This window comes from Bos indicus x Bos taurus, chromosome 2 (assembly GCF_003369695.1).
Source record: "Bos indicus x Bos taurus breed Angus x Brahman F1 hybrid chromosome 2, Bos_hybrid_MaternalHap_v2.0, whole genome shotgun sequence".
NCBI lineage: Eukaryota > Metazoa > Chordata > Mammalia > Artiodactyla > Bovidae > Bos > Bos indicus x Bos taurus.
Window position 1 is genome coordinate 22,039,504 of NC_040077.1, and position 22,088 is coordinate 22,061,591.

Here is a 22,088-nt window from a genome sequence, read left to right on the forward strand (position 1 = left end):
TTGCAAAACTGGAATGAAAAGAAATCAATTGTCCTTATATTTTATTCATGGCGCTGTTGGCCCTACTCAGTCTGTATTGATTTGGGGTCACCACAGGAGGGTTGTTGGCTGTGATTCTTTACTGCTTTTTCCAGGTCAGAACCACAGTGTTGTGCTATAATCTCTGTCTGCTCTTCATTTTCTATTTCTGTAGATTAATATGAAAGATTCTTCACTTGATTGTTCTGGAGACTGTTGATTATTGCTTTGCTCTGTCTTTAGGCTGGGACTGGTCCATGTGTTGAATAAGGTGATATATGCATTTAAAATTCCCTTTGAAGCCTAGAATCATGATTGTCTTTATTTGCCTCAGGTTCTCAATCCACTTTTCTTCAGCCTTTCATTATATTAACATACGCAGTGAAAAAAGTGAAAAAGTGAAAGTGTTAGTCGCTCAGTCGTGTCCAACTCTTTGTGACTCCATGGACTGTAGCCCACCAGGCTCTTCTTTCCATGGAATTCTCCAGGCAAGAATGCTGAAGTAGGTTGCCATGCCCTTCTCCAAGAGATCTTCCCAACCCAGGGATCAAACCCAGGTCTCCTGCATTGCAGGCTGATTCTTCATAGTCTGAGCCACCAGGGAAGCCCCAACATCAATACAAACATCCCTAACAGCAGTACTAATACTGCATCAACTGCTCCCTGCCATGTTACAGCCTTCTCCCTACCCCTCTTCCTTCCACCTCTTCTTATGCTTATACAAAGGAACTAAGTGAAATCCTCCCCTGAACTTAAGGCCATAATGACACTGGACCATGGAGAGAGAGACCGGGCTTCTGGCTCCAGCTCTGCTGCTGCCTGCTGTGTGATAGAGGCACGTCACTTAATCTCTCTGGACTCCCATTTTCTCTTTTGTAAATGAAAGTGTGGACTCTGATCTCTGCAGTCTCATTCATCCTTAAACTTCCTTATAAGAAACTGACGCTGATCTGGGAACACCTGGGCACAGAGGAAGGGACAGAAAGCGCTTTCACGTCTCACATCTGCCTGAGTGGCATTCACTGCAGAGGGTGGCCTCCAGGTCTGCTTTGTCAATAATGCTGTCAGAACCCTCCCCCGCCCACCATGTGATCTTTCGTTTGTCTCAGTCTTCAACTTCCGTAGCCCATTTTTCTCTCCTCCCTGCTCAACGACAAGAACCACTTGCACTGCGTGAGACTCTGCTTGCATTGCCAAGCTCCTCAGTGAGCTAAAGGGCTCCCTGCTGATCTCTGGTATCCTTTCCCTGGAAGATTTCCCTTTAGCCTAATCCTTCCCAAGAAAGGGGTTCAAGTCTGTCCTTAACTTTCCTCAGTCACTGCTTTAGGGGAAACAGTCTCAAGCTTTTAAAGGAATGTTGTGTTATGGTACTATTTTTAATTATTTTCTCTTTCATTCAACAAATAACATTCATTGACACCCACCAGGTGCTGTTCTAGATCCTAAGGCAACAACAGGAAACAAGGTCCTATGGAACTTGATTTCTAGTGGTGAGATGTGCAAGTAAATAAGCAATTAAATAAATGAAAAAAATACCAGATGGTGACAAGTGTGATGGATAAAGGAAGACAGGAGCAGAGATGGGACATGAGAGGGGGCATTTTTGCTGACAAACAGAGAATGAGAAGGAACCAGGAAGGAAGAGTAAGGTAAGAGGGCTTACAAGTGTCAGATCCAGAAAGCAAATGAGCCTGTGCATTTAAGGAACAGAAAGGGCTGGAAGGTAATTAGCAAGACGGAGTGTACTTGAAATGAAGTCAGAGAGCTGGGGGCAGGTGGGTGGGCAGATTTTGTGAGTCCTTGTGAGCTAGGCAGAGCTTGGATTTTTAAAGTGAAATGAGAAACCATGAGATGGTTTTAAACAGGGAGGAACATTATCTGATTTATGTCCTGTGGTGCATAGTACCACCTCATAAATGTGTCCAAAGTTGACTGTGCTTACAAGTTCTCACTAAAGGTGCAATAGACGCAAACCGTAGACAACTACTCCCTTGAATGTGTCGTGGGCTCCAGACCTCTAAGTGATGGATAGGGATAGTCATGATCTATCATGTCCTGGGAGGGGGTGGTGTGTGTGTGCGCGTGCATTTGGGGGGCATTACTTATTAGAGAACTAAAAAGTAATTCTGTAAATACATAGCAAAATCACCATATTGCCTATGTTCTCTTTTTAAGACCCAACTATAGTTAGACTTCCCCAAAGAGTCATTCAGGCATTTACTTAGTAGTTGATCAAGTTTTCTGTTTTTCCAAGGTTAGTGGAGGGTGAAGGAGATAATCACTGCAGGCCTCCCCCCTTGTCCAGACCCAGGTCTGCGTGTATTTTTTCATGTATTAAGTGTCCCCTGGGCTCCAGATCCTACATTAGGTGAGACAAATAAAGTCTGTGCCTTCCAGTGGCACTGGGCAAAGAGTCCAGATCACTAATCCTAGGAAGTCATTTCTAAGAGGGGGAATCCCCACTGACTCAGTGGTAAAACCAACTCCAGTACTCTTGCCTGGGAAATCCCATGGACAGAGGAGCCTGGCAAGCTGCAGTCCATGGGGTCACAGGAGTCAGACACAACTTAGCAACTAAACTTATAAGAATTCTGCCATAACTTGGCATCACAAAACTCCTTGTGCAGCCTATCTTAAAGAATTGGGAGTTAAAAGAACCTTAGTTAACTCCCAGTACTTAGTACTTAGTCAACTATCCCAGTACTCCATTCTAGGAGTACTTCCAGTATTAGGAGTGAGCCTGTCCTAAGCATCACAAGAAACTTCATATTCCTGGCTCCACCCATGAATCCTACAAGCCTTCCTCACCCCTTTCCAACCCACCCAGCGGAAAATGCCTCCACACGTTTCCAACAGCCCCCTGATCCACCCAGTCTCATCATTTTACGTATAATGGAATATTAGGCAGCTTATGATCTTTTCGTACCTTTTTCCTCTGAACTTAGCAGAATCAGGACCCCAGAGTCAAATTTTACAATGATGTTAGTTTCCAAAATATGCCTCTTTTTCATTCTTTCAGCTGATACTGTTTTCTCAGAGTTACATGGCGGGTGTCACAAATATGTCTGAATAGATATATTCAGATAGACTGAGAAAAAATTGAGAGCGTTTTCAGATTTTTATACATTCCTCAAGTTTTGGTGTATTTTCTATGCATATTCCATTGCCTACCCACCTCTCAGAGTCCTTTAATAATGAGGAATCTGACTTTCTTCCTTCTGCTCATCATCACTGCTTTTCTGTCAAGCATCTTCTGGGAGAGTATCGTCACCCCATTTAAGTGTGGAGGATGGAAACAAAATATTTTGGCGTGGAAAACTCTGATCTTCAGCTGACTTGACCTGTACAGGCATACTGTGGAGACACTGCAAATTCTACTCCAAGCTACCAAGATAAGGCAAATATTGCAGTAAAGCAAACCACACCAATTTTTTGGTTTCCCAATGCATATACTCTGCTATAGTTTATTAAGTGTGCAATAGCCTCATGTCTAAAAAAGTGCACAAAAAATTTTTAAACCCAAAACAGAACAAAAACTAATAATTAAAAAGCAAAAATTTTAATCTACATACATACCTAAATTAATAACTACTTTATTGCTCTTGTAAATCAACTATAACTCAGTTTGGAAAAACTTCATTCAAGTGGTAATCTGCGTCTGAGCCGTCAATGTGTTGTAGTGACGTCAAAGATCAGTAATCATAGATCACCATAACAAATATAATAATAATGAAAAAGTTTGAAATATTGCTTGAATTATCAAAATGTGAAGCAGAGGCACAAGGTGAGCAAATGCTGAAGGAAAAATGGCACCAATAGACTTACTCATTTCAGGGTTGCCACAGACCTTCAATTTGTTTAAAAAAAAAAATGCAATATCTGTAAAGCACAATAAAATGAGGTGAGCCTGTATAGCATGTATTCTGACTTGGGCACCAGAATCACATTTCAAAAACTCATTTGCCTTCATACACCTGACTAGCTTTCTTCACCGGCATTGGTAACTTACTTCCTACACACTTGACTGCTCTGCAGATGAGGAAGAATCACTTACCTTATTTATCAGTGTCATTTGGAGCTTTTAGATCTTGAGTGACTCTCTTCCTTAATCCTAAATGTTATCATCAATATCAAGAGTGATACTTTAAAATGAAATTTCCTGAAAGAGTCTCAGGTTGCATGAGCAGATATTTTTTGTGGAGGTGTCTAGAATAAAGTTGAGCTGTTAACCAGCTCGCGTTGCTATCTCCTCTTGTCCCTGTACCAAAAGGTATGTTACGCCTGGTGGGAAGGAGAAACATTTAATTTTCCAAATTTAGGGGTTTCTTTCTTGCTTGCTTCTTAAGTAAAATCTAGCTCCTTTTTCTGCAGAAAAGGAGGAAGGAACAAGCAACAAATTAATCAGACAGGAAGTGAATAACCACAGAAGGACGTCTGCCTCTGACTCAGTATGTCACATTCAACAAGAGGCCAGAGCTTGTCCAAAATGGCGGTCCAGAAACGACCCCTTGTTTGTGTTAGAAGATGATGGCTTTCACAGTGACGGTTTTCTCTCTCATTTCTCATTTGCTCCCTGCCTGCTTGTGTCCCTGATCATGCCTTCCTCCAGTATCCTTTAACGGTAAGAAAATTATATTCAAACTCCGCGTATTTCCTTTATTCAGTTAGTGGGGAGGACTAAACGGCTTTTAGTGAACCATTGTGTGCTGAGATAAAATTGTGTAATTTTTCAGTAGAGCACCATGTGGTCCTCCTAATTGCAGACGAGACTAGTTTCACCACTATGGTGATTGTGGGCAATTTGGAACTTATGCTTTGAACTAAAATGTAAGCAAGATTTTCAGCAGAATCTTTCCTGACCCCTGGACAAGTTTGGATCCACAGTAATTTTTTTCTCCCAGTTAAAATGGTGGTTTATGTCGCTAACTGTATCTTTCAGTGGGTAGCACAGTTTGTCCACATGATTACCTTTGAACTCTCACTTGGGCCAGCAACAGTAAGTGCTTTTATAGCAAAAGGAGTCACTGGAAACTTCAAAGGAAAGTACCGTGGAACTCAGCTCTTGCCAGTCTGTTGCTACAGACCTGTTCCTTAAGTTCAAATCCCAAGCTATTTCTAAGCAGTCTTTTAGGACAGTTTGTCTTTTAGAACCATTCTGTTCAACATCCAGACAGTGCAGTGCACAATGAACTATTGCTGATCAAATCCTGCAGCATTCACTATGAACAGTTACATTTAATATGATTAATATCGTGACACAAAGCATTGTAATTTTCATATTCCAAGCAGTGTACTCAAATATCTACAGAGCAGGATTAAGGAAACTTTTGTATAAAAAAAAAATGCTTTTTTTCCTTTGGAGCATATATGAGAAAGCAGCTTGATTTATATTCCTTTTACCCTATGAAGAAGTATAAAATAAAGCTTTAAAAAGTTAAGAGGGTACATAAAACTTTGGTCAATAAGTATAAGTTCTTTTAAGTAATTCAATGGCATAACTAGTGTGTACAGTAGAAAATGGACAAGTGGTAAAATGAAGAAAAGGCTGCAGGAAGATTCTTATTAAGAAAAGTAGGACAGCTTGGTTGAGAGAAAGTGAGGAAGCAGGAGAAAGAGTAAGTCAGGATAGTGAGAGAGGAAGATGAGAAGCTTGAAAAAGACTTTGAGGACCATTAGTGTGGAAACCATACCCTTTCTGGTGACTTGGATTGTGGGTCTAATCTTCTGTATTAACTTCATAAAGTTATGTCGCTTCTGAACTTGAATAACATTTAGTCAAAATTCTCCCTTGTATAATCTAAAGCACTTAAATCATCTATCTAAAATCAGAGTCAGGTTTTCTAATGCTTTTCGAAAACTTCATCCATTGGTTAATTGCTCACAACTCTTCAATTACTCTTAATGTCTGAACTTTGAGGGACTTCCCAGGTGGCGCTGCTGCTGCTGCTAAGTTGCATCAGTCGTGCATCAGTCTGTGCGACCCCATAGGCGGCAGCCCACCAGGCTCCCCCGTCCCTGGGATTCTCCGGGCAAGAGTACTGGAGTGGGGTGCCATTGCCTCCTCCAGTGCATGAAAGTGAAGGGAAAGTGAAGTTGCTCAGTCGTGTCCGACTCTTAGCGATCCCATGGACTGCAGCCTGCCAGGCTCCTCCATCCATGGAATTTTCCAGGCAAGAGTACTGGAGTGGGGTGCCATTGCCTTCTCTGCCCAGGGGGCGCTAGGAAGCAGTAAAGAACCTGCCTGCCAATGCAGGGGATGTAAGAGACAAGGGTTCGATGCCTGGGTTGGGAAGATCCCCTGGAGAAGGAAATGGCAACGCGCTTCAATATTCTTGCCTGGAAGATTCCATGGACAAGAGAGCCTGGTGGGCTACAGTCCATGGGGTCGCAAAGAGACAGGACTGAAGCGATTTAGCACTGCTGCTGCTGCTAAGTCGCTTCAGTCGTGTCCGACTCTGTGTGACCCCATAGACGGCAGCCCACCAGGCTCCCCCGTCCCTGGGATTGTCTAGGCAAGAACACCGGAACCTTTAATATTATGCATACTCTGGATGAACAGTATTCAGAGAATTCCCCAGGGTGAAGAATTTTCCCTGGGGTCCAGCAGCAATTTCACTCTGATCATTGATGAAATTAAGTTCTAGATATGCCCTTCCCCGACCCGAGCTAATGTAAATGTAAGAGGAAGTGAGCTACCTAATTCCTGGACCTTTCAAGGTTTACACTCTTTGAAGACTGCTTAGCATTTGGTAAACACGTCATTTTGTTGGGAGTCTCTGGCTATTTAAATCTTGATCCACTTCTGGTTTAAGGTTTGACTCATTTTGTTTTTCCAAATTGTCACTTCTGTACCTCTTGTTGAAAAGAACATTTCCCTTGGACTATCATAAGTACTAAAGACCTCTGTCTGTAATTTGGCAACCCTCAGTTCTGAAAGTTAAGACTGGAGAAAAGAATACTAGAGTAAGAAGTGCCTTAGTATACTTTTCTGAGAAATTTTAAATGCACTTTATACACACCTCCCTTCGCCATTTTTTTGTAATGCAGAAATTACATGGGTATGCACATGTGGGCTAGGCTTTAAATCAGCTCGTGATTTCTCTTTCTCATGGTTAAATAGAGGAAAAGATAATGTTTATTGAGCACTCACTATATGTTAGGTTCTTGACTTCTGGTTATTTTATTTTTTTAAAAAATGGCTAACAGTTAGCAATGGCCTCATTTAATTCCTCAATGGTCCTATTGAGTAGGTACCCTTCTCCCCATTTTATTGTGGGAACTGGACTTAGGCTGAGCAGTTTGCCCACGGCCACTAACAATTAACTGTAATTTCAAGAGCTTTTTTTCATAAGTACAGTTTAGAGGCTATAAGATGTCCTTTTCTAATCCTGAGAATCTGGGATTGTACAAATGCTTTGTTTTAAAATGTCACAGCGATAGTAAATATCTTTAAGTGAATAATCTCAAGTAAGACCATTTCCTTTCTAAAGTTTTTCGACCTTTTTAAAAGTACATTTGGTGACGCTTTTGCTTATATTACAAGGCTATACTTTCAATGATTAAGTTAATAAAATATGTTGAGTATGCTGACATATATGCTGTGTGTTGTGCATGTGTGTGTGTGTTTGTGAGTGTATGTGTGAGTGAGTGTGTGTGGGGGGGGGAATAGGGAGGGGCAGATTTGGTAAAACTAAATTTGGTGCTAAGGATTTAACTTTGAGATTTGAGCCCCTTAAAGAGAGTACTGAAAAAAAAAGACACAAAAAAAGTACTTGTTAGAGATGGGAAGTTGTGGGAGGAAAATAAAAGATTTACCTTCTCTTCTCCCAGTTAAGGACAGGTGGGTCATTCAACTTACCTTCATTTTCTCATTTTCGAAAGGGTTTAGCTATCTGTGAATTTGTGCTGACTTTTCATGTAATTAAACATGTAGGACTGTATATTCTAAAAATAATTTCACCTCATAGAAACCTTTATTTCCCCTATAAGCAGTTATTCTACTATAAGCAGTTATTTTTATAGTAAAACTGTGGGTTTGTGTCCAAGCTCCCAACTAATCATAATGACATTGTAGATGCTTCAGAATGTCTGCTCTGAAAAATGCCTTCCCTCTACTCCCCGAATTATCGATTCTTTATCTAAAAGAACTCTAAAAGATGTGTTTCTGAAATAGCCAAGGACCCTCCAAGTACCGCAGAGACACAAACCCTTACCATTGAGAACACGACCCGTAAGCAAAAGTCACTTAAGCTATTGCCTTAATTGATGCCCAGCTGAGAAAAGAGCAAGTACGTTTTGAGAAATGAAGGGTCCCGTGTACAGTAAGCGTGGGTGCCACATTCAGCTCAGATTGAGAAAAACAATGATCACGAACTAGGTGAGGCAGTTGCTTTGCTTATAAAGGAACGCTTGTTTCTTTTCTGTGCCTTTGGCTTCCTCTTGGGTTGAGCAGCCTTTTTGTTTCTCCTCTTCTATTGATTGCCTCATTGCCTGCAGCCCTCGGAGCTTGAACTGAGGAGAGGAAGAGTCACAATAATAGAAACAAACTTTATGCAAAGATATTAAAAGTTTCTAAAATGGCCAAAAGGACATGCCATGCTTGGGGGTGGGGCACTGAGCTGTTGCACTGGGCCTGGTGTCAGAAAATAGAAACTACAGGCCACTGCAGCTGTGAACGACTGTGCGACAGAAACAGGATGGCTGTGGTTTGCTGTGAGCATCAATTTTCCTGTTGAGCATTTTTACAGGAAGTTGAAGAACAAAGCCGACTTCATCTTAATTAGTTCTGATGGTTTTCAGATCTTCAACACATCCAACCACGTTTGCCTCATGGAGGAGTCTCCAAAGAATAGAACCAAAAATAATCCTGAGTGGGAATCATAAAACAACGATGTTGGCAGCAATTTGGGTTTTTGCTAAATGATTTTATTTTTACAGTATAACTTGGAGTGGATTTATTACCTTTATAATGAGAGCCTTTGTACTCTTTTTTTATGGCTGTGGTACCTCTATGAATTTAAGGGCCTTTCCTTATTAAAACACTACTGAGTTATATGTATTATAAATTTCCTTCTGTTACTATTTGGTGAAACAGTTATGCATGTGTGTATTTATATAGATACAAAGAGGTGTACGTGTGTGTGTGTATAAATGGTGGAAAATATACATCAAAATGTTGACAAGAATTATCTCTGGATATTATTAACTCTAACCCTTTCCACCTAAAATTTAATTATTATCAAATGCTTTGTTCAGTGGTTAAATACAAGTGTCATGTTTTATTTTCATCTTTGTATTTTAGTGTTACCTATTGCTTTCTTTTTTTCTTTATGACTGGTCTGGGTATTCATTGCTTTGCTTGGGCTCTCTCTAGTTGCAGTGGCTTCTCTTGTTCCAGAGCACAGGCTCTGGGCACACGGGCTTCAGTCGTTGTAGCACACAGGCTCAGTAATTGCTGCTCATGGGCCCTGGCACATGGGCTCTGTAACTGTGGCACATGAGCTGAGTCGCTCCAAGGCATATGGAATTTTCCTGGACCCGGGATCAAAGCTGTGTTCCCTGCATTGGCAGGCAGATTCCTACCACTGCACCACCAGGGAAGTCCCTATTGTTTTCTAAATTAATCAGTAGATTAGTGATAAGTAGCATTATCATTTTGGAAGCAGGAAAAAAAAATTCTCAAAGTCTAACCTGAAGAAGTCAAGAGCACACAAGAAATACATACATGAAGATGAGTTAAGAACATTATATATAAAGTAAAATGTCAATGAATGTAAATAAAAGTAAGATACAGAATAGAAAGTAATGAAGGCAAGAGAACATTTGGACCTTAGGATCTTTTCAATTGTATTATTTCTGTTATGTCTACTCCCTGTCCCTGCCTGCCTCCACAATGATGAATTCAACCTTTTTGAAAAAAAAAAAGTTTACTTTTTTCTCATTCATTTTATAGAATAGTATTCAAGGGTGACTTTTGGCAAGATTTGCATAGCAAAATGCTTTATAATTTTGAATAGCCCCAAATGGTGATCAAACGTAACTGAATAAACCCGCTTCTTATCTTCTTTGCTAGAACTTGGCCGATTCACATACACACACATCCTCAGGATTAGAGGCTGGCCTTCTTCGGGTTATTTCATCGGATAGCGCTGGAAATCTCTCCCCTCTTCCTGTTGTTCTGTAGTATGGGCCTCGTGTGGCATCATCTAGAATGAACTTGATGTTGGTTGCAAGAAACTAAGAAACAGTTTATTTAAGTAACTCGTCAATTATCTTCGTCATTTCACATTCAGAGATGATTCTGCTTTCTTAGTTGAACACATTGAAGAAGAAAGCCTCAGTTTCCTGGGGCAGCTCTGGACTGACCTCTGGGCTCTGGGAGAGTGACTAGTTGTCCATGCTCTTGGGGGAATATGCGGCTGTACGGTGGGGAACAAGTCGTTCTCACAGGTGTCCCCCATAACAGTATTACACAGCAAGTGGCTTGGGGCCACAAGCTGCCCTGGTTGATCTGAGGTCAGTGTGTGATGCTGTTTGCTGTGAGTTTAAACCATGATGCCGACCTAATAGAATCGTAGTAAAACTGTCAAAACCATCCATTTCTCTCACAGAACTAGGAAATTCCAGAATTTCTTAATATTGATGTGTACTGTGTATATTTGTATATTTGTGTTGATGACAACGAAGAACGAATTAGTGGATTTTGAAATCATTTATGTAAAATATTCTACTCTGTTCTCTCAACCCTCAGAGTCAATTCCTTTATAAAAGGTTTATTGATAGATCCCTCCTTTCACCTCAATAGTTTTCACCTAAAATTTCAGTTTTTTAGACTTAAAATTAAAAAAATTTTTTTTGGCCACACCGTGCGGCATGTGGGATCTTAGTTCCAAAACCAGGGATCAAATCTGTGTCACCTGCATTGGCAGGTAGATTCTTAACCACTGGACCACCAGGGGAGTTCCAAAATTTGAATCACTGATTCATTCAGTGATTAAATAAAACTTTGGTAATCAATCACATACCCTAGGGTTCAGGTTGATTTTTAATTTCTTTAACTTTTGACAGACAATCCAGAGATGGTTTGGGTGAAAAATCAATTGATAGATTTTATTCAAAAACTATTATAATTTCCACAGTGGATAATAGATATGATAGGTAACACGTATTGTTAAAACTGTGTTTATTCATTTACTAGGACTGCCATAACAAAGTACTTCAGACTGGGTGTCTCGAACAGCAGACTTTTATTATCTCACATTTCTGGAGGTTGGAAGTCAAAGATCACGGTGTCGGCAGGTTTGGTTTCTCCCAGGGCCTCTCTTCTTGGCTTGCAGATGGCCACCTTCTCCCCATGTCCTCACACAGCCTTTTCTCTGTGCTCACACGTCCCCAGTGTTTCTTCCTCTTCTCACAAGGACCCCAGTCATATTAGATGAGGGCCCAGACTAATGGGGCCCTCTTCAGTTCAGTTCAGTCGCTCAGTCGTGTCCAACTCTTTGCGACCCCATGAATCGCAGCACGCCAGGCCTCCCTGTCCATCACCAACTCCCGGAGTTCACTCAGACTCACGTCCATCGAGTCGATGATGCCATCCCGCCATCTCATCCTCTGTCGTCCCCTTCTCCTCCTGCCCCCAATCCCTCCCAGCATCAGAGTCTTTTCCAGTGAGTCAACTCTTCGCATGAGGTGGCCCTCTTAGTTACCTCTTTAAAGGCCCTCTCTCCAAGTATAGTCATATTCTGAGGTACTAGGGGATAGAGCTTCAACATATAAATTCAACCCATAATGCTGTGTGTGAAAACAAAAAACCCGTTTCCATCCGTGTGGTTTTCTTTGTGCACATAAAATTCAGCACACAAGGTGAACATTATAGAAAAGTCTGGGTTTTTTCCCTGTGATGAATGTTATTTAAACAGTGAAATGAGACTTTATAAGTCATCACATGCTCAGTCATGTCCGACTCTTTGTGATCCCATGGACTGTAGCCCGCCAGGCTCCCCTGTCCATGGGATTTCCCAGGCAAGAACACTGGAGTGGGTTGCCGTTTCCTCCTCCAGGGGATCTTCCTGACCCAGGGATTGAACCCGCATCTCCTACATCTCCTGCACTGCAGGCGGATTCTTTACCACTTGAGCAATCAGGGAAGCCCTGAGACCTTTATATGTGCATCCAGTTGTTCCAGTACCATTTAGTGAAAAGACCTTCAATTGAAAAGACCATCAAAAGACCTCCCCATCAAGTTGCTTTGATCACTTTGTTGAAAATTAATTATGTACATATGGATTAACTTATTCAAGTATTTTCTTTAATAGATTGTTTTACTGTGAAGAGTATTGTTTGCTGAGTTGAATGTTTACAACACAGAAGGACTATTTTTATATTGAACTTTAAAGTTATCATTTCCGGACTAAATATACTGTCTTAATTTTAAAACAAACAACAACAACTAAAATCAGTGAAATGAGGGACTTCCTTGGAGGTGCACTGGTTAAGACTCAGTGCTTCCATTACAGGGGACACAGGTTCAATCCCTGGTCAGGGAATTGAGATCCCACATAACTCGAGGCAGCCAAAACACACACACACAAAAAACAGTGAAATGATTCTCTGAAAGCAACTAATTCTCAAAAGTGTTTATTGTTAAAAGTTTGGTGCCTGGGGAGGGTGGGAGAGCAAGAATCATTAAATGGGTAGGGCTGTGGAGAAGGCAATGGCACCCCACTGCAGTACTCTTGCCTGGAAAATCCCATGGATGGAGGAGCCTGGTAGGCTGCAGTCCACGGGATCTCGAAGAGTCGGGCACGACTGAGCGACTTCACTTTCACTTTTCACTTTCATGCATTGGAGAAGGAAATGGCACCCCACTCCAGTGTTCTTGCCTGGTGAATCCCAGGGACAGGGGAGCCTGATGGGCTGCCGTCTATGGGGTCGCACAGAGTCAGACACGACTGAAGCGACTTAGCAGCAGCAGCAGCGGTCCTCCAACTCCAGGGAGCCTGGTTCCCATGCTGACAGCCCACACTTTGGGAGCCCTTGTCCTACTCACCCTTTCCCTTCTAGAGCCCCTCCCACCCAGGGAAGTGAGCTGCCTTTCCTGTGGGACTCCATCTCCTGAGGGAAGATCGAAATGCAGGAGGCCAAGCCCTCAGGCTGCCTCATTCCCACGGGGGCAGCCACATCCACACAGGACTCCGGGCAGAGCCAGGGCCTCAGCTCAGTCTCCAGGCCTGGCCACCCTCTGCCAAGTGCTTGAGTGGCTCTCACACCAGCAGGACCTGTGCTCACCTCAGGGACCACAGCGCTGAACCTACCTGCTGACTGCTAACTCTGCCCAGCCCTGCTGTCCTGGTTCACTTCATCCTTCCCACACCCCCATTTAACAGAGAGCTTAGTCTTATCCCAGGTTATTAGCAGCAGAGCAGAAATCACGATTATGTTCTCCTGACCCCAGACTCATGTTCTCACAGAGATTCTGTTTTCATCCATAGGCCACACTGGTGTCTGGTAAAGCCCCCAAACTCCAACTCCTTCCCTGACTGCTGTTAAATGCGTAAAACAAAATACAGAGGATTACCAAGGAAACCAGTTACAGTGCAATCGGTACAACAAGGCCTAGGAGCAGATCATTGCCCCAGCTTCCAAAGAGATCTGCAACAATTATACTATGATGTGAAAATATCACATAAAAAACTGTTGGTGAAAAGGTTTCAGGTGTGGTTTGTGGCCTACATTTATAATTGAAGGAAATGCTAAATTGTAGTTAGAATTTAGGGGAAATAAGTATGTCCCTTTTTTCACCCACATTCATGAACCCCTGAATTCTGTCCACAGATCCTGTGGGTATGGAGATCCAGGCTAGGAAGGCCTGCCTGTTAGGATTTAGGCTGCGGTTGAGGCCCTTCCATCAGGCCCAGTCTTGGTTCTGACATGGCTCTCCTGCGGCCTTGGACTCTACTTCTCTGGTGAAGTCAAGAAACTAAGCGCCCAGACGTAAAGCTCGCCTGCCCCTCTGCTGTGGGACTGGTTCTTTACCCAGGCCGGGGTGCTCAGGGCTGATGCTGGGAGCTGTTCCAGTGGCCAGCATATGGCTTGTTTGTGTGATACCTGATTCTTTCACTCCACCCCCACATAATCAATGAGACTATGTGCCATGTATTAGGAAGACCTGGTGTTCACAGTGGGGTGGAAAGACAGCCAAGAAGGGGATCCAGCAAGGGCCTGACATGCGGGACATGAGACTGATCTTTGACCCGTGTGCTGGGGTGGCAGGTTTAGAGTCTGGGGTTTCTCACAAACCTCCCTCAAGGTCCAGCCTGCACAAGTCCAGACCAGCAGCTGTTCAGCTAGTAAGGAGCCAGGAGACCATGGCAGCCTCTGGAATCAGCTTTCAGCGTGAAGGCAGGCGTAGGAGTAGTTTATCTGGAGGAGAGTTAGGCAGGGGGTCAGTGGGAGCTGCAGCAGTGGAGAGAAAGGAGAACTGAGCCTGGGAAAGGTAAGCGCGCTCACCCGCAGATCCTCACCCTGTTGTTTACGTGAGGTGGTCAGGGGCAGGGGAAAGCCCGGCTCTGTGGTCCAGAGGTTTATTTATAAGCCAGTTAATGCACAGAGAGAACCACAATAGCAACAGAAAACTGTAAGAGAGTTAAAGAGGCCTTGCAGGGTGGCAGTCTCCTGAGAACGCCCCTGCTCCATCACCTGGCCCCTGAGGTGTACAGGACGGAAGTTCAATTTGATCTTTGCAACCAGAGACTGACTTATGAGAACCAAACCCAGAAGAGGTTCCTGGTGGTGATTAGAATTCACTTCTTCCTCGGTCTTAGGATAACAGGATGGCAGACTAGTCAGTGAGCACAGAATCTGACCTGATGAATTGGAGCATTGAGGGGCCTTTCATCCACCGAGCTCATGAATGGTCTGTCCCATGGAGCCCGTCTCTCGCACCCTCTGGGTGGACCTGGCCACCCTATTCCTTGATGAGCTGCCTCCTCCAGCTCTGTTAATACCATTTCTTTGGCCACAGCATCTTTGACAGTTAGTTGGGCCTGAATCCAGTTTCAGACCCTCGTTCTTCCTCCTGGTCCTGGAACACAGCTCTGAGGCCTCTGAAGGTGCCCCTGCAGTTGGAGCACCCCCTTCATAGCCTCCAAATGCAGGCCCCCAACTCCGTTTACACTGCCCATGCAGCCCTGTGGGTGACTGGTGTTACCCAGGAAAGATCAAAGTAAGGGACAGTGCAGCCCAGCCAAGACTGACATTCAAGTGGCTCCTCTCCCTCACTTGTCTCCGTGGCGCAGTCCTCTCCTGGGCTTGCCCACTCGGTGCTCACAGTATTTCTTCTCTGTCAAGAGAAGTAAGGGACAGTAAGGGACAGATCCCTGTCTAAGACAAGCTCTTTTTGAAAACCAGATTCTGACCGAGTTTAAGGTGAGCTATAATACTAGTGAGCCCTTCACCTGCCTGAAGATGCTTATCTAAAAAGAGCAGAGATCAAAAGGACTTGATGTAAACGACTTTTACATATTTCAATGAGTTATTAATTTCTGAGTCCCAGCATCCTTCCGTGTAAAATGTGTTTGAGATGATGGAAATAAAGTGCCCTTTATTATCCAGTTGACTGTCAATAAATGAGAGCAGCTGTCGCTGCTCTAGAGGTTTCTAAATTTCATTTTATAGAAGACACTCAGAACAGAGTGTCTTGATTCCTATATTCCAGAAGCTTTGACAAGTCTAGTCATGTCCTGTTAGCTTTTCCATTCTGTTAACGTCACAGAAAGCAAGCCATCCAGCAGAACGTCAATAGAAAGTACAGCTGACCCTTGAACTATCGATATGGAGGTTAGAGACACCGATCCTCCATGCACAGTCGCTCCTCAAATCACAGGTCCCAGGTACCCTGATTCTGCATCTCTCGATTCAGTCACCCGTAGATGGTGTAGCACTGCAATGTTTACTAAGGAAAAACATCCATATTTAAGTGGATCCGTGAAGTTCCAACTCATTGTTCAAGGGCCATCTATATTTGATTCAAGGTGTAAGTTTCCCTCAACTTTTAGTGATTGAGCTAAATTAATACTTTTAAATTCTAAGAAATTGTTTTCTGCAATTAAGAGACTGTTGAAAATAAAAGAAAGATAATTCCGCTATTTGAAATTCAGGACACGTTACATAGGAACAGTGTTATTCAGGTGGTCAGTGTCCCAGGCTGTTCTTTTGGTTTAAGGCTCCGTGACCAGGCTTCTCGAACATTAATGCATGTGAATCACCCAGGGATCTTGTTAAAATGCTGAAACAAATTCAGTGTGGGCAGCAGGGCTGAGATGTGATGTTTCTCATGGTGATGCTCCGAGGCTGATCCAGGAGCCCTAATGATCCAGGAGTAGCAAGCTCTAGGTGGGAGAAACTGGGACGCTGAGGGTGTGAAAGTGGCTGAGGGGCGGGGCATCTGCTGAGACCCCAGGGACGGGACTCTGCGGACTGGGGGAAAAGAGGCAGGATCGGTGGTTAGCATCACTCCTGGGGCACGTCCTTCCCATGCCTAGCTCCTGACATTGACCAGGCTGCCCCCTTTACTGCTGCTGCCCACCACGGCTTCCCTGTACTGTCCTACAGCCTGGAGTCTGCCCCTCCCTCTGTCCCCTGAGTATCACACTCTGCAGAAAGCCTTTCTAAGGAACCCTGTTTCTAGTAAACAGCTCCAAATCAGAGGTTGGAGTCCCCCTCTCTTTTTCCCTCTGGCTCCTGTAAGGAAGTGCCGAAGTAGCACAGAGGTAGGAACCTGGCCTCCTTGCCCATCTTACCTTGTCCCTATCTCCTTTCCCTGGAGGATTGGACGAACTTCGAGGGCAAGAACAGAAATAGATTTATCTTTACGTTCCTGTGGAGCTACTCAGACCTAGACAGATGTCAGGAATCTCTTGACAGAGAAGAAATGCTGTGGGGCACCGAGTGGGCAAGCCCAGGAGAGGACTGCGCCAGGGAGACAAGTGAGGGAGAGGAGCCCCTTGAACGCCAGTCTTGGCTGGGATGCACTGCTGGTAGTTCCCTGATAACCTCCCGGCTTCCTCAGGCTGCAGGCCAGGAGCCTTCCCCGACCGTGGGATTTGCTCGCAGTATCTCCAGGCACTCTGGCTGAGAATCTTCCCTGGCTGCATCCTTCCAGAAGAGTAACATCCTAGCCATGTTGTGAAGGAATCCCGCCTCTTATAGAAACTCAGACTGTCCCTTTGAGGCAAAAGGGGAAGGAAGATTAGGACAGAGAATTATTGAGACATCTAATATGTGACGGTGCTTTGTTTCTTTCTGTTTTGTTTTACAGATTTGTCAGCCAGACTGTTGAAAGCTAACTGTTCAAGATGCCTGTCCCGCCCCCTCCAGCGCCCCCGCCGCCGCCCACGTTTGCTCTGGTGAGTGGCTCTCCTCATCTATGATCCATGTGTGAAGCAAGCTAAACAGACTTGAACCTGGCACACAAGTGTTAGTTTTCAGTGTGTTTACGTTCTGGCTTAAATATGAATGATACGGTACGCTCTCCAGGTGCTGGAGTAAGCCAGACCCTGAGATAAACAGCAGAAAAAATGTTTTGCAGTTTAAAGTCTCATACAATGCACAGGACACATGCAGAACCCTTATTTTGCCCTTTAAGTCCATCCTCACGTTTCCATGTGTACTTTCCAAAGGAAAGTATTCTCTGGGCCCATCCCGCCCCATGATGGACATGTCCCGGAAGTTACTGCAGCCTCTTCCAGGAAGCGTCTTCCAAGCAGCCCTCCATGCAGTAATCCGGAAAGGCTCCCAGACGCACCCCTAGCACGCGATGCCTTCACTCTTCACTCGGGGAAACTGAAGCTCAGAGAGAGTCTTTTGCCCAGGCTTCTTTCTAGCCCTTCTCAGGCTGGACCCTAGTTGGGAGAACAGACCATTAATTAGCTTGTTGCTATTCCAAGTGTGATCCTCCAACTCCTGGTTAGAGTCCCCCGAAAATAAACACGGAAATTTAGAGTAGTTTAGAGCAATCTGATAATGGTGTTGTGTCTATTGCTTCTAAGATTGTATTTTGTGTGTCTTTTTAAAACTAATTCATTTTTCTAATAATTCATTGTTATTTTACAAAATATTGGTCCATGATGGATTGGAAATTTTTTTCTTAAAAATTCATCCGTCCCTAAAATGAGTTTGAAAAGCTCTGATCTGGCGAACATAGAAGAACTAGTTTTTATTTCCTGAAAATTATAGTTGTGTACCACTGCTGGGTAGTTCATGCCTAGATTTTTTTTTTTTTTAATGCTCATGTGTTTATTTTAATGTGTATTTGAAAAATTATAACTAGCACACCCAGGGTTTAATAGTGAGTTACCAATAAATTTTGAGGCAGAACAGAAGGCCAAGGAGGGTTGCTGACCCAAAACCATGAAGAAAACCAACATGGACATGTTATTTACCCTCTTTAGGCCTCAGTTTTTTTTATCTTTAGGATGAAGACAATAGGTAATTCAGAAAGCTCTTTCCAAGATGTCCAAGGCATGGTTAAGTTATAAAAACAAGTTTCAGCAATAGAGGATGGTCCCATTAGCAAAAGTGAACTGTATATGCAAAGAACCTTTCTGGAACTGACTGCCGAGACGCTCTTAACAGGCTTGCTTCAGAGGAGGGTTGGAGGTCAGTAGGCAAAGGGCGTTTTATCTATTTTTTTCAACTGAGATATAATTGACATATAACATTGTGTAAGTTTAAGGTGTACAGCATGTTGAATCGATACAGTTATGTATTACAATATAACTGCCACTGTTGTTTTAGCTAATGCCTCTATTACATCACATAATTATTATTTCTTTTTTGTGGTGAGAACATTTAAGTTCTGGTCTCTTAACAGCTTTGAAGTGCATAATACAGCACTGTTAACTTTAATAACTATGCTGTGCAGTTGTATCTCCAGAGCTTAGTCATCTTTTAGTTGCAAGTTTGTACTCTTTAATATCTTCCCAATCTGGGGAAGAGGCATTCGGGACCCCATGTTCATCCTTCTCTCAGGCTCTTGGGCTCTGGAGCCAGGCTGCCAGGCTTTTAATCCGAGCTCCTTCTCTTAGGAGCTGGGTGACCCGAGCGATGATTTAACTTCCCTGTGCCTTAGTTTCCTTGACTCTATAAACTCACAGGGTTGATGAGGACCGAATGAACTAATATACATAAAATGCTAAAAACGATTCCTGATCCATAGTAAAAGCTATGTAAACGTTAGCTGTTATTATCATGAGCAAGTAATACCTTAATTATTTTAAGACCCTTTCAGCTTAACACAGAGATTTCTGTTCAACCTGCTTCAGGGTTTTCTGCGCTCTCCCTCTGCCTCTAACTATAATAAACAGCTGGGTCAGGTATCAAGCTACACTTGCCCAGGTTTCCTCCCTGTGGCCTTTCCTGGCACATCTGAAGTCAGAGCCTTTCAGAGTCCATCGAAGGACTCTCAGGCCTGCCAGAAGCACCTCTGGATTTGGGGAAGACGACTCTGCCTGGGACCAGGCCAGACCAAGCCAGTTTCCAAGTGTGACAGACACAGGCACACGCCTACTTCTGAGTCCATTTGCTGGGCTCTTATTGTCCCTGCTCCTCAAAAGAATTCTGGAAAAACAAGATCCTAGTTTCACAGTAAGGAACTTTCCCCAAAATTCTGAAATCATAGAAAATACCCAAAGGTTTTAAAGTAGCACCTTTGTCTACTGTGCAGCCTCTGGGAGGTAAGCTTTCAAAAGGATTAGGGAACTATATTTAATATCCTGTAATAAACCATAGTGGAAAAGAATTAAAAAATAAACAATTTGTAAAAAGGGATTACACATGAGGAACCCCTTAGGCCAGAAGGATATGAAGGGAGTTTGGAAAGTAAAGGAAATGTTGTGTATCTTGATGGCTACATGATTGTATAAGTTTGTCAGAATTCACAGGACTTTACACTAAAAGGGTGATTTTACTATATGTAAAATGTAAAAACTATATGTATTATACCTCCAATCTGCCTTAAATTAAAAAGAAAAAATTATCTGGCAATGTAACCAGAGGGAATTAATTTTCTAAAATTTTGGTGGATTAAAAAAATACAGCTGACCCTTTTTACTAAAAGCAGTTTTCCTCTTGTACCAGGTTAGTTCCAAAAGACAGGAAAGAGAATATATTCATCAGAGAACATTCTAGAGGATGAAGCCTCACAGAATCCTGCGGATTCCTCTCAGACTTAAAATTCCCTTCTCGTCTCTAGCCACCCAACCCTGGCTCTGTCAGTTACCGCCAGACTGTGGTCTGAATTTTCAGAGACTTTGATCAGGGACTGACTCTTCCTGCATGAAAAATGAATGTAATTTATTGCTGCATCTGCTCCCAAATGTCTGGATCTTAAAAAGAATGACATCGGGTCTAAAACTTGTGGAGAATTTACAGCCTATTGCCAAGAACCTTAATAACAAGCTTCCAATACTCTAGCTGTTCCCACTGAGTGCTGTAGTACATGATGTTAATTCAGAAGATGAATACGTGTTTGCATGGTTTCCTTTCAGGCCAATACAGAAAAGCCTTCCTTGAGTAAGTCAGAGCAGGCTGGGAGAAATGCTCTGCTCTCTGACATCAGCAAAGGGAAGAAACTAAAGAAGACAGTCACCAATGACAGAAGTGCACCAATATTGGACAGTAAGTAAAAAAAGTTATTTTCCATGGAGATAAGTGGTTTATGACCTAACAATCAACCCTACCCTTCCCACCAAAAAAGTTTTTTTTTTTTTTTCCTGGTTAACAACAGCTGTGAAGCTAGCAGAATAAGGGACTGTATCATTCATTGTAGGCCATGGCTCTGGCCTGGGTTCCCTCTAATGCTGCAGGAAGCCAGTATAATAATTCTTTGTCCAAGACACACACAGCAGTGATTCTCTGAATTATTCACAACACTTTACAACACTTTCTGGAAATTAACCCCTTGTCTTACCACAGAGCAAAAGGCAGCATGAAATATGGAAAGAGCCCTAGTCTTGGAATCAAAGGATGTAGATTTAAACCCTGACCATCTTCAACCCTTTGTCTCCATTTGTAAAATGGAGATAATAGCTGTTTCACTGCCCTCACATGTTTGTTGTGAGCATCAAATGAGACAGTGCTTATGAGAGTGTTATGTTGCCTGGAATGTATAATTCACGTGTACAGATATGATTATTAGGAGGTTGGAGAGAGAGGAAATGAGGTCACAACTTTGCTTATATCCATCATAAATCTGAGCTACTTCCTGGAACAAGATAGGGTATGTATAAACAAATAAGCACCTACCATACAGGGCTACTTATTAACATTTACAACAGAATGAAACATTACAGATGACTAGAATCTACCAGAAGTTAATTATCAGGCCTCAAGACTATCTCCTTGCACTCCTAGACATTTCCACTGCCAGCCAGCGATGCCCAGAATTTGTCCTAGACTATGGATCCCACTTGGACTCAATAGAAAATAGACTGCCCAAAAATCACCAGAGGGAGCTTTGTAGACAAGAGAATAATGATGTAGGATTTTAGCCGACTGGAGGATTAGAAGAGCTTAGGAAGAGTTTCAAGGAAAAGTGCCTAATAAGTAGAAGAGAAAGATGAGAATTATGAGATGTGAAAGTGAAAGTCACTCAGTCGTATCTGACTCTTTGCAGCCCCATGGACTTTAGTCCAGGGAATTCTCCAGACCAGAATACTGGAGTGAGTAGCCGTTCCCTTCTCTGGGGGATCTTCCCAACCCAGGGATAAAACCCAGGTCTCCCACATTGCAAGTGGATTCTTTACCAGCTGAGCCACCGGGGAAGCCCAAGAACACTGGAGTGGGTGGCCTACCCCTTCTCCAGCAGATCTTCTCGACCTGAGAATTGAACTGGGGTCTTCCTGCATTACAGGCAGGTTCTTTACCAGCTGAGCTACCAGGGAATCCTAATGGGTAGAAGAGAAAGATGAGAGTTAGGTGAGAACACTGGTGTGGGAAGAAGGTAGAAAGAGAAATGTCATGACAAAGGCCTTTGAGTGCTGCTCTGTTACTGGGCAGGGTGGTACAGATCA

At 43.2% G+C, this 22,088-nt stretch overlaps 1 protein-coding gene across 3 annotated transcripts in view; it reads left to right on the top strand.

The window, feature by feature from the left end:
- Positions 1 to 22,088, top strand: part of WIPF1 (WAS/WASL interacting protein family member 1) — a 129,085-nt gene that overhangs the window by 83,527 nt on the left and 23,470 nt on the right. For 2 of the 3 annotated variants that reach the window (XM_027557221.1, XM_027557239.1), the window contains exons 2-3: positions 17,336 to 17,423; positions 20,565 to 20,694. In XM_027557221.1, the coding sequence (XP_027413022.1) occupies positions 17,373 to 17,423; positions 20,565 to 20,694 (181 nt within the window). In that variant the 5' untranslated portion in view covers positions 17,336 to 17,372. Of the gene's footprint in view, positions 1 to 4,442; positions 4,640 to 17,335; positions 17,424 to 20,564; positions 20,695 to 22,088 lie in introns of those variants that run through there. The other variant, XM_027557231.1, reaches the window with a different exon arrangement.